The 16,659-nt window shown below is 43.0% G+C and overlaps 2 protein-coding genes across 7 annotated transcripts in view; one reads left to right on the top strand and one right to left on the bottom strand.

Annotated features, from left to right (window-relative positions):
- The window catches only part of LOC144825247 (uncharacterized), a 300,861-nt gene that overhangs the window by 152,139 nt on the left and 132,063 nt on the right, over positions 1–16,659 (top strand). Inside the window, exon 5 of one of the 3 annotated variants that reach the window (XM_078684091.1) lies at positions 5,919–6,101. The exons of the other annotated variants lie outside the window; for them this stretch is intronic. Coding sequence (XP_078540217.1) covers positions 5,919–6,028 — 110 coding nt within the window. The 3' untranslated portion in view covers positions 6,029–6,101. Of the gene's footprint in view, positions 1–5,918; positions 6,102–16,659 lie in introns of those variants that run through there. 3 annotated transcript variants of the gene reach the window in all.
- Positions 1–16,659, bottom strand: part of LOC144825246 (F-actin-capping protein subunit alpha-1-like) — a 523,698-nt gene that overhangs the window by 378,961 nt on the left and 128,078 nt on the right. The gene's annotated exons all lie outside the window — the stretch shown is intronic.

Raw genomic sequence — 16,659 nt, 5'->3', positions numbered from 1 at the left:
AGCCCCATCAGTCAAGGCGATCTGCCAGTACCCAGACGTCAAATCAAATGTACTAAGGTACCTTGCATCCCCTAACCAATCTATGAGCTCGTCAGCTCTGGGGATGGGGTGTGCATCAGTCCTGATGACTGAATTCAGTCCTCTGTCGTCCACACAGAACCGGAGTTCAGGTGTGGCACCCGGCGAGGCAGCCTTTGGGGCCAAGACCACTGACCAAGACCAAGACCACTGGGCTGGCCCAAGTTCTGTTGGAGGACTCAATGACCTCTAAAGCAAACATCTTGGAGATTTCCTCCTTAATGTAAGCCCTAACCTTGTCAGTCACTCTGTAAGCCTTGTGCTTGACAGTAGGACTGTAGGACTGTCCCCAGTGTCCACATCATGGACGCACCACTCTGTGACACCAGGAACCAAGGAAAATAGATCAGAGAATTGCCCCAACAGCTGGCGACAATCATGCTGCTGATCAGGGGTCAGTGTGGCAGAGAGGCTGACACCATCCACTGACCCATCTTGCTCTGTTGCAGACAGGAGGTCAGGAAGAGGCTTGGTCTCCCCCTCCATTACATCATCTGCCGCTAGGAGCATGCCCACTTGAGACCTTTCTAAGTGGGTCTTCAGGCGGTTCACATGCAGGACCCGCAAGGGGTTCCTGGGAGTCCGCAAGTTCACCAGATAAGTGACATCACTCTTGCGCTCCACCACCTCATATGGACCGGTCCACCTGTCCTGGAGCGCACAAGGCTCCACAGGGGCCATGACCCAAACTTTCTATCCAAGTTGAAGCTCAATCAAAGTGGCATTCTGATCGTACCACCGCTTCATTTACTCCTGGCTGGCTTCCAGATTTGCTTGAGCAAAATCTCTGAAACGCCGAGTTTGGTTCCTGAAGTTCAGCATATAGCTATATACATCCTGGTGAGGTTTCCTGGGAGATTGCTCCCAGCCTTCCTTGACCAAAACTCAAAGGTCCTCTTACCGGGTGACCATACAAAAGCTCAAAGGGGCTGAACCCTAGAGACTTTTGCAGCATCTCACAGTAGGCAAACATACAGCGTGGCAAGAGGACGTCCCATTTATGCCTCATTGGTTCTTCAAGACCCATGATCATGCCTTTAAGGGTCCGGTTGAATCTTTCAACCAGCCCATTTCCTTGTGGGTGGTAAGGAGTGGTAAACTTGTAGGTAACACCACACTCCTTCCACAGAGACTTCATATAATAGAAATGAAGTTTGTACCTCGGTCAGACACTTCCTCTCTGGGGAACCCCACACAGGAGAATATCCCCATCAGTGCATGTCCTACCATGGAGGCCGTCACTGTCCTGAGTGGAATGGCTTCCGGGTACTGGGTAGCATGGTCCACCAAGACCAGGATAAACCTGTTGCCCATGGCTGTCTTGGGAGTCAGTGGCCCCACAATGCCAATCCCTACCCGTTCAAATGGGGTACTGACTACAGGGAAAGGTTGGAGAGGGGCCTTGTGCCTCCTCCCACTCTTCCCACTTGCCTGGCAAGTTTGACAGGTCCTACAACGAGTATCTGAACTCTTCCGAATCTGGGGCCAATAAAAGTAGGAGACAAGCCTTTCAAAGGTCTTGTTCTGCCCCAGAGGATCAGTTAAAGGAATATCATGAGCCAAACCCAGTAGGAAGGCTCTGAAGCGCTGGGGTACCACCAGCACATGGGCTGACCCAGGCCCAGCAACCTTAGGCTCGCGATACAGGAGACCATTCTCCCAGCAGATCCAATGTGATCCAGACCGATCACCTGCTGCCTGGTTTGTAGCCTGTTGCCTCAAACCCACAAGAGAATGGCACTTCTGCTGCTCTTCACAAAATTCCTCCCTGGAGGGACCCCCTTCTTGCTGACAATGGGTCAGCTCAGGAAGGTTCCCCAGTTCAGAAACTTGCTCCCCTGTAGGTTCCAGGGCATCCCCATCAAGGTCTGCTTCCTCCTGGACCGTGGGAACAATGGTTCCCGCGCCCTTTGCCTCTTCTCTTTAAGGCAGGTCCCTGGGCCATACTTTCAGGCTCCAGGGTCTCTTGAACACCCTTAGCTGCCATAGACCGAATGGTCACACATGCCCACTCAGGCAGACCCAACATCTCTAAATGCGCCTTCCTCTCCACCTTAACACAAGGGGATCTTTCTAAATCATTGCCTAACAGACAATCAACAGACATGGCTGGTCTCACAGCTACGTGAAGAGTACCAGAGACCCCCCTACTGAAATGGAAATTGAGCCACCTTGCATTGGCTCTCTGTGTTGTCAGTGGCAACAACTAGGAAAAATGCATTGGGGACTACCTGCTCTTCAGAGACCAAGTGACACTTGACAGCTGTCTCACTTGCTCCCGTGTCTCTGAGAGCCTCCACTCTATGGCCATTGATGGTCACCCGCTGCCTGTATTTCTTAGTGTTAGCAGGCAGCTGAGTTTTAGGTACCATCTCAAAGTCTCCTAATGAGACAAGGGACATATCTGAGGGACCCAACCCACCTTGGGCACCCATCTCCTCCCCACCCAGGGCTACACTGGCCATCTGATGGGGTGGTGCACGGGGTGGCACATACAGCCCTTTCTGAGGACATTGGGGATCATACAAACAGTGTCCCACCTGCTTACACTGAAAGCAGGTAACAGGCCCCCTATGAACAGGTTTACCTGTCGGAGGTCTTGACTTCTTTTCAGGGGGAGGCTGGGAACCCTTACATTGATTCCCTTGGGAATTACTTTGGGGACATTTTTGGAACTCTCTGTGTTTACCCTTGTCCCCCCCACTCGTCTGCAGGGGACCCTGCTCACCTTTGGCAGAGTCTCCCACAAGACCCTTGTGGACTCTGATACTGACCCAGCGGTCCGCTAGTGCAGAGGGGGCACATAATTGCTACATATTCATGTAAATATGTCACATTCCTGTGCTTCTGAAGTGCAGCAGCGCGGTGCAGCTAAAGGGTTTGCAGTGTTACGCTGTAGCACTTACTCATATATCTGCCCCTATAAATTCACCATACAGTACTAATGCATTCTTTCAGTCAATCATGCTCTACACATACATTCAACCAAACTTTCAGACATTACCATGCAATTATAGTTCTTTTTTAAAAAAAAATAGATAAGGTTGTTCTGAACTTTTTTATTCTGTTTTTTGTTTTCTTTTTTTTTGTAGTTTTTTAACAATTTTGTACTTTTTTTGGTGTTTTTTAAAAATTTAACAAAAAAGGAACTAAGTAAACAGTTAGCTTTTGGAATTCAACATCATTCCAAAAACAAAAAAATAAAACAAATTTGCATTTGTGGTTCTGTTGAGCTGCACAAATAGCGTCCACTGACTGTTCACCATAACAGAGGATGGTTTTGCAAAGCAAATTCTGGGTGAATGTCTACTGGTGGTGCTGAAGTGGATGCTCCGGAGGTGCTAGCAATGCCTGATGGTGGCTTTTTTGCTGCACGCCTCATATCTTCCCGTGCCAGATTCTTCGGGTGAATGGTCCACAGATATTTATACATACTCGCTGTTTCACAGGAGTATTTCTTGTAACTGCCTCACGACAGGACCCTGTAACACAGCAAGCATGTGACTTTTCTTGCGTTGACCTTTTTTTCTCCGGCAGGAAAGGTGAAAAATGTCCATACCACTGATTCATGCCTCTGCTTGGGTGGATCTTCCTACAAGATATCTTCATCTGAAGAATGATGAGGAGTTTGCGAACCAGATGCCATTTCTCCAATGCAAGTTTTTTAAAAACACCAAAAAAATTCAAAACCAGCTCTGGAAGAAGAAGAGATGTCTCTCATCAACTGCTCCAAACAGAATAATTAAAATGGGTGGGGTCCTTCAAAAGTTACAGTGGGAAAAGTTATGAACCAATCAAATCTTTTTTTATGAGGTCACATGGGATCCGCGCACCATGTGCTCACGAAGCGCGCACCCGACGCAACTTCACGAAAACATATTTAAAATAATATAAGTTTATTACAAGTAGAAATTTATTATTTTCATGAATACCTTAGATCATCTGTTGCCCTAATATGTACATTAAAGACACGTACATATCATTTTGGAACATAAAAAATGTCACGGGAGTCGCACACCCAGCGTTTCCTAGCATGTATATTACGTCACGTGGGGCCCACCACTGTGCGTACCGTAATACGCATGTGTCGCGAATGCGCGGGAGCAGGAGTCGCGGATCGATCGCATACCGGTCGCGCACACCACATAACATTGTACGTATATAACGTAACTGTAAAAAAACACGCACTCTTCGCTCACCATACACGGTTCCTTCACGTCTTTTCCAAAATGGCAGCTAGAATACGCAGTTAAACTTATCTATCTATGGGTTGTAATTACTTTATACATCGGGAAAACAGAAAGAAAAGTAAAAACCAGAATTGGAGAACACAAAAGTATGATAAGAAACAAAAACACCAACTTCAATCTGGTAGTACATTGGATCAACCATCAATACAACATATCCCAAGTACGATACATGGTCATGGAAAAAATAACAATCAAAGAGGGAAGGGTCATAAGACAGTACCTGTCACAGTGAGTTATGGCTATCAAAAGATATCAAACCATGGAACCTATTGGACTCAATGACAAACTAGATTTGAGCTGCTTCATTTAAACCAAAAACTTGAGAAGTAACATTCCCCAGTCATCTTGTAGCACAACCAATTCCCCCAGTTTGCATTTGCATTAAACCTCACCAAAGCATCAGTGGAGGTTAAACATACATAACCAGAAGACAAGTAGTTAACAACCAAGGATAGTCAGTTCTTTAGTACAAATACACAAACTGAAAACTGTATAGTGACTTACTGTCTTATAAATGTATTGTGTATGTTATGTAACCCCAATTACGAAATAGCACAAGTGCAACCGTCATGTAACTGTTCCTGTATATATAACTACGATCACTACCATTTACTAACCACAGTATCACACCACACCAAGATGGCCGCCGCGGTAACACCATGCACATTAACCCTTTGTCACTGTTTAGGGTTTTCACTCTTTCGTTATTAAATCATGCCCGACCGAACTTCACACAAACAACACTGCTGTGCGAGGCTGAACGGATCGTTTACCGCTTCATTGACTAGAAGGACTAAGGTGAGCCATAGTCGAAAGATTTGGATTACTCAACATACCGCGACTATTATGCCCTTATGGTAACCGCGTTTCATGTTTACAGATTTCACTTCGAACACCGGCAGAATAGTCAGGAATAGTTCTCGTCGCACGTGAACTACATTGAACCGACTACAGGCATTCGAGTGATATTCTTTTTAAACACAGGTATTTACACACATGTCAAACTTTGGGCACTTTATTACGATTGTTTATCGTTCGGATATTCATAACATAACCACCATGGAATTGTTTCATTTAATACTTCACAGAGTTGTTGTGATCAGCTCCTTAAATCTTCTAATAATCAGCTTCCAAGTTCGTTGTGAAGGTCAGTGTTATGTTTTACATTCACGCAGATTGCACGTCACTCCAACATGAACGTTTTAACCTTGAGCACCTCGATATTGTGCACTTCGGCATAAGCACCAGAATCCTTGAGCACACCAGTCATTTTTAAACCAATAGGAAACACTTCACGCTCGACACTTCATCTCGAGTTGTATTAGACACACAAGGTTAAATGTCAGTGAACCCACAGTCCTTAACTAAGCACGGTATCTTACAAGGAATTCAAATTCAAATTCAAAGTAACAGCATTTCATGTACAAGAAAGCAGCCCGACTCAGTCTGGATGTATAACAATAAGGTCCTTCTGCTCGTCTCGAAAAGCAAAGAGATTATTAAAGTATATGTGAAATTCATACTATCACCATGTTAACATGAAAAAGCATGTGTAAATAACCTAAAAGTTAAACATTGTTTTTTTTACAGAGGCCCCTGAGGAAGGGACAGGCGTCCCGAAATGCATCGGGCCACCCTCATCAATCGTCGTTCTGTTAATTAAGAACATAGTAGAATGTAAACATGCATGTGAATCATGAAGCAATGATTGTCACTAGCCAGAGAATATATAAGTTGTTTTGACTGAAAATGTAAGAATTGCAACAAAATCAAATTAAAAACATGAACTAAGGAACTCACAAAGATTGTGAATAGATTGTGATTGTAGTACTTTTTGTTTCAGAAGTTCTTTTGCTTAAACACACAATAAGTTGTGATAATAGTCAAGTCAAGTTTTTGTTGATCAAATGAATTAGGAGTATGATAGATTCAACCTAACTGTGCACTAGATACGGTAATGACAGCAAGTCACGAACCTACATTTTCAAGCTAGAATACGCAGACCCGCTGCAGTAGGTGCGCTTTGGGTGTGCAACTCCCCAAAAAATTGAAAAAATGTTTTTAAAAGAAAATTATATAAATATATTAGTGACATCACTGATGACATTTCAAATGACATCACTGATGACATCACAGATGACATCATCCACGTGACAATCTGATACACCTCATCAGATACTAGTATAACCTTTGATCACTCACTGTAAAATACAGGGTACCATATTTGAAAGCATTGACACACACATACCAGTTACTACATACGCACTCACTGATTCCTAAGTCTACACACACAACTGTCCATTCACCCACAGAATCACTTATACATGCAGTCATTGATCAATGGTAACACCATCAAATGTACTGCTACACCTATATAGACATTGACACATCAGCAGTCATCCTTGTCGGTTATGCAGTGATGCTACTCACTCATGAAAATAATCAATCACACTAACATTTACTCACCTACATAGTTATACACACAACATCTGATTTACGCATACACAAAGTAAATCATAGTTACTATGTTAAAAAATCACTATTTCAATTATACACTCATTCATACAGTTACTCTCACAATCACTGACTCTTACGTATACTTATTTATATACACCAACTCTCATATACAATGCCTTTTATTTTTCTACTTTATTGGAGATGTACCACTGACACATATATTCACTTACCAACACACAAATAAACATACTCAGACACCCAAACAACTGTTTCCATAAACACCCCTAAACCCATATGCCTAGACAATCAACCACTCACACATCTATGCATAGAGTTACAACTCCCCCACCAAACCACATATACACTCAGTTTCCCTTACAAATACTCAGCCAACTAATCAATAACTAATATAGACACTCATATAGTTAGTGACCAATTGATGCAGCAGGTTATACAACAACAGAGACAGTGATACACACATTTACAGAGTTTGGTTACTAACCCATATATTTAGTGAGACACATTTAATTACTCACTTAAACAAACAGTCACACAGCTACTAAATCCTCCATCCAGACAGTTATATATCCACTCAATCGTCAATACAGATTGGTATATATATATATAATAGATATTTACATTTCAAACAAAACCACATTCACTGGATGATGTCATCAGTGATGTCATTTGTGATGTAATCAGTGATGTCATCAGTGATGTCACTGACCATGTCATGAATGATGTAATATGCGACATCATCAACATTGCATTGCGGGCGCGCGAGTTATAGTTAGCACAACTAAATATAAAGGAGGAATTTCTATGGTTTTGTACGAGTGAAATATCCAGCTAACTATAACGCACATGAAACCTATGGTTTTTTCGGTGAATTTATACTTAATATTTTTCACCATTAGTGTAAAAAAATGGAGATCTATTAGCTGAAACATTGCCCTCTCTGACAGCTGAGGCAAGTAAAAAATGCTTTTAAATGTATGATGTGTGCATGCTTGCTGCTGAGAGTGTATTTATGTTGGAATGTGTGCGCATTTGAATGTATTTGTGAGTGAAAATGAAGGTTAATGGGCATCTGATGTCACTTCCGCTACCTCTGGCATTTTGGTGAATTAGCGTACATGATGTCTGGGTATTTATATTACGTTTTTGGAGGTTTGGTATTATTTAGGAACTAGTTACTCTTCTCAAAGATCTCCCAGCCAAAGACAATCACCCTAGTTTACTATTTGTTGATGCTCAGGTCATGGTTTGCATTACATACACCCAGCTCATTTAGTTTCTGTTGCATGCCAGTTGCTGTTTTGTCTAAAACCACTGTGTGAACTGTTTATTGTAGTGTGTTTTGTAGTTGGCCAGATAGTTTGGGTGGGAAGGGAGTGGTGCCTTTCAATGCTGCTTCTAAACCACCTACATACAGGTTGAAAAGCAGGGGTACAAAAACCCAGCCTTGCTTCAAATCTTTATATGTTCTTATCTACTCTTTGTTGGTCATGTCCGGTGCCAACCTGATTTTTACCCAGGTGTGTGCATATAAACTGATGTCAGCATTCAGAAGACTACTGGGGATAACCCAAGATTGCAGCTTCCCCCATAATTTGCCTTGATTAACCAAATCATAAGCTGTTTTGAAATCAATGAAGTCTTACAATAGCTTTCTGTTATTATTGATCTGATGGATTATTAATAAAAGAGCCATTAGATTATGCTCAATACTACTCCCCTTTTCAAACCCAAATTGATAAATGGGAATCAATTTATTGTGATTTATCCACTCTTCTAAGAGCTTTAATATGGCCTCTGCGCACCTTTTCCCCTCAATATCTAGTAAGGCTATTACCTAATAATTGCTTGGCAAAGAGTACTGACACTTTTTATGTATCGGTACTAAAAAGGCTCCCCGCCGGCTTTCAGGCTCTGCAGTTGCCCTGAAGCAGTTCCTGTAATCGTGGTGTCAGCATGTCTGCCCAAAGATCCATATGGTCCTTAAAAAGTGACGCAGGTAGATCATTGGGGCCCGGTGCCCCTTATTTTTTCTAATGGTCTTTAAGATGATTTGTATTTCTTCTTTTGGGGTTATTAATAATACAGCTTTTACTATGGCGGTCCCTTGCTGAATGGGTAAATTAGTTATTATTGCTGGTGTTCTGTATACGTGTGAAGGGTAGCTAATCCCTTCTTATGGGGCAATACAGGTTATTTAATTTCTTTTTCCGCCGGAAATAATATTGTTTGCAGATTACAGAACTTCCTCTGGTCTTTTGCTTGACATGGATTGTACAGCTGCAACCATCTCTCTTCCTCTGCTTTTCGTTGCCCATCTCAAATTGATTTTCTGTATTTTGTTTTCGTTTTTCTTATTTTGTTTTTTAGGGTCTGTTTGAATTGTCCTTGCTTTGCTTTTTTAAGTAGTTGGTTGACTTTTTATGCACTTTGTTTTGTCAGAGGTACTTCTTTCACCAGGACGTGGTTTTGTGATTTTACTTTTATGTTGCTGTGATTTGTCAGACTATCTAGAAAAGATGCAATACTCTGTCACCACCAGTTCCAAATATTGGCTTTGTATTCCCCTGGCATAGTTGACATTCCAAGAATTCCGTGAGTTTATTTTGGCTCTCCGAGGATCATATGATTCTCTTTAAAGCACCAGTGCCAGCTGAAGCACTTGATACATTCTGCTACGAGAAGCCCTAATGTTTCATGTTAATTCCCATGTGCTGTAGCAAATGCTCACTGCCTTGGAATGGCAAGATTTTGCATCCTTCTGTTGCACAACAATTGACCACCGACACCAGAGTGTAGTCCAAAATTGCTATTCCAAATAGAGAAAAATGAGTGAAAGAGGGGAGGTGGTACCAGGCTAAGGAACCGTTTAACTTTCTGTGGCCCATTGCACAAAGAAAACTAATTGGGTTGGACCCTAGGTAATCCAGCCGTTGTATTGGAGTTGTAATTGGTTTTATCCTCCATTATTTATTATCAAAAGAAACTGTTTTATTTTTGTTCCGTTTGGAGAACAAATTCAAGTTGAGGACCCCCATTATTGGGAGCATCCTAAGAATGTGTTCCTCTCTGAGGTTGCCTACAGTTTCTGGAAGTAATTGAACCATATTTTGTTTTTCTTTATGGATTCAGATGGGTGGATGTTAATATTGCATACAGCTATTGTTTTTGTTAGACCAATTCAATCATGTTTGTTGAAGAGATCAGTTTGTACAGCTAACATGTAATTAATTGACAGACCCACACGTTTCATACTGCATTGAAGGTTGTTTTTAATGTATGGTGCAAGGCCTCCTACAGGGCACCTCAGTTTTTTTAGTTGCTGGCATTGGAACTATCACAAATGGAGTTCAGATACTAGACTTCAATGCATGTCAGCCAGTACAAGTGTGCTTCAGGTTGTATTTTAGGAAAATCACTGACCTACCATTCGTCCCCTTAATGATCATTATTGTGGAAGTTTCGGCCTGTGATCACCAGTTAAACCCTGAGCCTGTTGCTTCAAAAATGCAGATGAGGGTGGATTAGGTTCGCAGTTTCTCATGTTTAGCCAAAAGATTAGGCAATGCTTCTTTTAGCTTCTGAGGATGTCTTTCAGCTTCAATAAATTCTATTTTAAATCTCCAATTCAAGAAGTAACCCATGTCTTCTCAAACCAGCTTTCCTGTGACTGGGAAACAAAAGATTTTTCTATAACCTCTGTTGTGTTGCAATAGGTGCAGTGGCACTGGGACAAAAATTTGTAAGAACTCCTCTGAACACCAAATATTGCTACATTTGACAGAACTCATTAGTGCAGTTATCTAGCAAGCACTAGGGTCATGATTTCAATTGTGCAGTAGGTGCAGTGGCGCCGGTGCCAAAATCTCCAGGGACCTCACTAGACGCCTAATATTGCTATATCGTATTCCTAAACAGGCAACCACGGATGTATGACGGTACAACGTATACCGTTACAACGCGTCCCTTTACGACGCAGTTTTAACAACGCAAGTCGTTACAACGACTTGCGTTGGGGGGGCGCTGATAGTGAATAGTTTAATTTACTATTCCAACGCCAGTCCCCGTGGATAGTAGGGAAGGTGTTGGATAGTAAATTAAACTATCCCCTATCCTAGAGCGCCCTCCAGCGAAAGTCGTTGTAACGACTTTCGGTGTTAAAGCTGCGTCGTAACGGTACTGCGTTGTACCAGTTACGTTGTAAAGGATGTTTCCCTGTCAGAACTACTCTAAACACATAATATTGCTACATTTTACTACTAATAAGGCAGCCACATTACTAAACAAGACAGTAACAAGTGCAACAGGCTGGCGCCAGCCCGTAAAATAAGAGTGGAAAACAAGGGGAAAGGTGCCCCGTGGTTCACGGAAAAGCTTAGGGGACTGAAATGAACCCTCTGTCACCACAAAAGACATTGGTGCAAAGCCTACGAGCCACAGGTGCTCACAGAGTATAGGTCCAGACTTACTAGCTACAAAAAAGCCATCCTTAGAAGAAAGACCGAATTCTATGAGTCTAGGATTATGGAGGCTGACAATAAACAAAACGAAACCTTCAAAATCCTGAGGGAGCCAAGCCAAAAGCAGGTGCAAGAAGCTCCCACCAGCCAGGAACAATGTAACAGGTTCCTGACCTTCTTCCTAGACAAAGTAAAAGACATCCTATCAGACATACACAAATCCCCCATTAGCCAGCACACCTTGGCAAGGGCAGAGCCACACAGAGACATGTTAGATTAAATCACCTCCTTCCCAAAGCTAGACCATGAATCTCCACTTTGTGACTGGAATCAAGTCAGCCTCACCAGCGGACCCCTGCCCACCAAGAATGTTCAAATTAGTCCTCCGTGCAATTAAGGAAGAAGTTCTCTCCCTGAACAACCTCTCGCTAGAAACAGGGAAGGTGCCCACGAATTTTAAGGAAGCTAGAGTAATCCCCCTAATCAAAAAGATTGGAGCAGACACCACCAACATGAAAAGCTATAGGCCCATCTCCCAAATTCCTTTTCTGGCTAAAATTATGGAACAACACGTCCTCAAAACTCTATTGATGTTTATGAAAGACCATCAACTACTTGGGGCAGGCAGGTAGGCTTTAGAGCCCACCACAGCACTGAGTCGTGATGCTGTCAGTACTGGACGAAATCAGGCTCACAGCTGACAGCAAAAAGCCATGCGCCCTGGTCCACCTAGACTTGTAGGCTAGGTTCGACACAGTCAACCATTGTCAACTCCTGACAAGAATCCGGGACATTGGCATCTGCGGGGTGATACATCATTGGATTACCTCCTTCCTGACAGATCGCACCGTAAAAATTCAGATGGGTGATTGTGTGTCCGACAAGGGGTCTATAACCTGTGGAGTCCCGCAAGGGTCTGCCCTGTCCCCACTTCTGTCCAACATCTATCTCAGACCGCTAGTGAGGGACCTGGCCCGGATGGACTGCCAGTTTTTTAACCATGTTGACGACACACAAATTATTCTACAAATTGATAACACCCCACAAGCCCACACACACATGCAAGACATACTGAGATATGTGGTAAATTGGACGACAACTAATTCACTCAAGTTTAACCCAGACAAAACTGAGGTATTGGTCATTACTATGAACAGCAACCCATGGACCAACCAATACTGGCCACAAGAGCTGGGAGACACTCCATCTCCAGCACCGGTGGTAAAAAGCCTGGGTATTAAAATAGATGCCAAACTCTCACTGTCCAACCAAGTATCCACCATGTTCGGGACCTGTATGGGCCTGTTACGGCAGTTGAGGAAACTATCACCTCCCCTCTCTTCCATGCGGACTGTGGTAACTGCTTTGATCATGCCGTGACTAGATTATGGTAACTCGCTTTACATTGGGTTACTGGGCAAGTTGCTAGGCAAACTTCAGGTGGTGATGAATGATTCTGCCAGGCTGATCTTCAAGCTCCCCAGACACACACGGGCTATTCCCCTGCTGCAAAAACTTCACTGGCTCCCCATCAAACAGAGAGCCAGATTCAAGGGCCTTTGTATCGCCCACAAGGCCTAGCATGGACAGGCCCCAAGATACATCAAAGAGCGCCTGGGGAAATACGCCCCCGCCGCACCCTAAGGTTATCCATGGGTGTCCAACTAACCTACCCACGGTTAAACTACATGACTAAAGGAGGGTGAGCCTTCTCTGTCCTCATCCTGCAACTGTGTAATATGCTGCCATGCCTCCTTCAGTCCAAAAAAAGCCCTCCTTCCATGCAGGAAGACACTGAAGACTCTCCTCTTCACTGAAGCCTGGGCATAACACAGACCAGTCAGGGGTTACATTCACTTGTGGGGACTGTAGCTACTCTTCTGTCAGCGCTTAAAGACCTGCCGGTATTAATCGCTCTAAAAATCGCAATTAACATTAGCATTAACATTTATCTAGCAGGCAATAGGGTCATGATTTGAATGGTGCAGCAGGCGCAGTAGCACCCAAACCAAAAGCTCTAAGCTCTAAACACCTAATATTGCTATATATATTACTTCTAAACAGGCAGTCACAAGTACAGTTACCTTGCAGACAACAGGGTCATGGTTTGAGTAGCTCCTTCTATGAAGACTCTGTTGTGTTGCAACAGGTGCAGTGGCACTGGGCCCAAACGTTGTCAGAACTCTTCTAAACACCGCATATTGCTATATTTTACTACTATACAGGCAGATACAAGTGTAGTTTTCTTGCAGTTATTAAGGGCTTGATTTAAATGGTGCAGCAGGTGCAGTGGCACTGGGGCCAAACGCTGTCATAACCCCACTAAACACCAAATATTGCTTCATTTTACTACTAAACAGGCAGTCAAAATTGCAGTTATTTTTCGGGCACAGGGGTCATCATTTGAATGGTGTGTCAGGTGCAGTGGCACCAGGCCAAAAAGTTGTCAGAACTCCTCTAAAAATATAATATTGCTATATTTTACTACTAAACAGGCTGTCACAATTGCAGTTATCTTGCAATTGAAAGGGGCTTGAATCAAATGGTGCAGCAGGTACAATGGTACCGGGGCCAAAAGTTGTCACTAAACACCAAATTTTGCCATATTTTACTATTAAACAGGCAGTCACAAGTGCAGTTATCTTGCAGGCCACAGGGTCATTATTTGAATGGTGCAGCAGGTGCAGTAGCACCAGGTCCAAAAGTTGTCAAAACCCCTCAAAGACACCTATAATTGCTATATTATACACCTAAACAGGCAACCGTGAGTGTAGTTAACTAGCAAGCAGTAGGGTTGTGATCTTAAAAGTGCAGCAGGTACAGTGGTACCGGGACCAAAAGCTTCAGGCTACCCACTAATCACATAATATTGCTATATTTTATTCCTAAACAAGCAACTACGAGTGCAGTTACCTTGCAGACTACAGGGTCATGATTTTAAGGGTGTAGCAGGCACAGTAGTACCAGGTCCAAAAGTTGTCAGAACTCCTCTATACACATACTATTTATTGCTTTATTTGACTACTAACCAGGCAGTCATATTTAAAGATACCTTGCCGTTAAAAGGGACTTGATTTGAATGGTGCAGCAGGTGAAGTGTTTCTGGGTCCATAAGCTCTAGGGACCCCACTAATTGCAGAATATTGCTAAATTCTACTACTAAACAGGCAGTCACATATGCAGCAATCTAGCAGGCTCTAGGGCCATGATTTCAATGGTGCTGCAGGTGCTGTGGCACTGGAGCCAAAATTTGTCAGAACTTCTCTAAACGTCAAATATTGCTATATTTAACTACTGAATAAGCATTCACAAGTGCAGTTACCTAGCAGACACTAGGGTCATGATTTCAATGGTGCAGTAGGGGTAGTGACACCAGGGCCCAAAGCCCTCGGAATCCCTCTAAACACAAAATATTGCAATATTTTACTACTAAAAAGGCAGTAAGAAGTGCAATTACCTTACAGGCCATAGACTCGTGATTTGGTTGGTTCAACAGGTACAGTGGAACCGGAGCCAAAAAGTGTCATAACTCCTCTAAACACCAAATATTGCTATATTTTACTACTAAACAGGCAGTCACAAATGCAGTTATCTTGCAGGCACTAGGGGTATGATTTGAATGCTACAGCAGGTGCAGTGGCACTGTGCCCTAAAGTTGTCAGAACATGAGATTGCTATCACATCAATTTTAATATTTCCCTCTTTCATCTCATTTTTCAAAATGTTGCAATTACTTACCTGCACCATACCACTAGTAAAAGTACAATATATTGCCTTTTTAAACATAAACAAGTCATAACACTTCCACAGATTTTCTGTAACTTATATTGTACAGCTTCTCAGCAAGCTTTACAACAAAAAAAGCTTATTATTAATCACATAGGCTGTAGTCAGATATTGCTGAAGGGGTGGTGCAGAGAGCACCAATATATATAGCCCTGTAGGTGCCGGAAAAAACACATCTTTTGCATGATTGCAAAAACAACCTAATACCAGTTTTTGGAGAAAGAAAATGCTCCAGCACAGAGGTGTACAAATACCCCAGCAGCGAAATGGTCAACAAAAAAAGATCATGTTCTCCCAGTAGCAGAGAGGCACATTGCTGGTTCTTAAAAGCTGTGTTTAATTGTAAGTGGTTTGCTCCAAACTAAGTTGCACACTCCAGCCTTGAAGGATAATTGATGAGCCAGGGAATGCAGCAGGGACATTACAATTACAACAGGCCTACTATAAATGCGAGCATGTACTATTACGCTAAATTAGGCTCAGGGGAGGCATTGGAACACCTCGACTCCTTAGACAAAGTGTACCTTAAGCAATGGGTTATACGTCCCACACACCAAGGTGGGCATACACTGGACCTGGTTTGCAATAATTCGTTGATTTCAACAGAACGCCCCCTCCCTGTGGTATGGTCAGACCATTTTCTCATTAAATTCTTATGGTGCATCCTGCATAATCCACCTCAAGGCAGTAAGACCTTTAGCTTGCAGGGGAGAGCTTTTAATAGGATTAATCCTGGGTATTTTAAAGAGGTGCTGGCCAGGTCCTACCCAGTGCTCTCGAGTGATGTTGAAGAGGCCATTGACAACTTCCACTCCTGGTTCAATAGTGCTATCGATCAATTGCGCCCCCCTTTGCGTATGAAAGGCGGCAGGAAATCTCTGTCCAAACCTTGGTTCTCCCGCCACCTCAAGCTGCTTCGACAAAAATGTAAGCAGCTTGAACATAAATGGAGATATAAATATAGCTCATCTGTCAAAGAGGATCTTGAAAAGGCTCAGAAGGTGGACTACGCTGCCATCTCTAAAGAAAAAGTTGATACTGTGAGGAATGCATGGCCTGGTCAGCCAACAAAGCTAGAGAAATCTTTTCCAATGTAAAAGACTTTAACTCCCCCAAGAGTCGAGATTGGGTGAGGTATTGGCTGACCACTTTAAGGATAAGATCAGACTTATTCAAGCTAACTTCTTAGCTATAAGAACCCGATCCCGCAAAATAAATTTGAGACCCTTGAGGCCATTTCCTTACATGACTCTCTAGTGGAACTCAAGTGTCTTAAATCAGGCTCTGCTAAGGCCCCTTGCCCGCCCCAGCTGCTTGTTGAAGCAGCTGAGATCATTAACCTTGCCGTTAATATGCTTCTTAATTTGTCCCTTTCCTCCAGCATGGTTCCTGTGGCCTGCAAGAAGGCCATGATCATTCCTCTTCTCAAGATACAGTCTTTGGACCTCTCACTACCCTCCAACTATCGTCTTATCTCGCTTCTTCCGAAAGTGTCCAAAATTCTAGAAAAACAGGTCAATATACAACTATCTGGATGTAAACTTCTCCCCCAACTCAATCTGGCTTCCGAGCCCGGCATAGCATGGAGTCAACGCTGGTCAAAATATCAG

The sequence above is a fragment of the Lissotriton helveticus genome, chromosome 3_1 (assembly GCF_964261635.1).
Source record: "Lissotriton helveticus chromosome 3_1, aLisHel1.1, whole genome shotgun sequence".
Taxonomy (NCBI): domain Eukaryota; kingdom Metazoa; phylum Chordata; class Amphibia; order Caudata; family Salamandridae; genus Lissotriton; species Lissotriton helveticus.
This window is presented reverse-complemented; position numbering and strand designations above follow the sequence as displayed.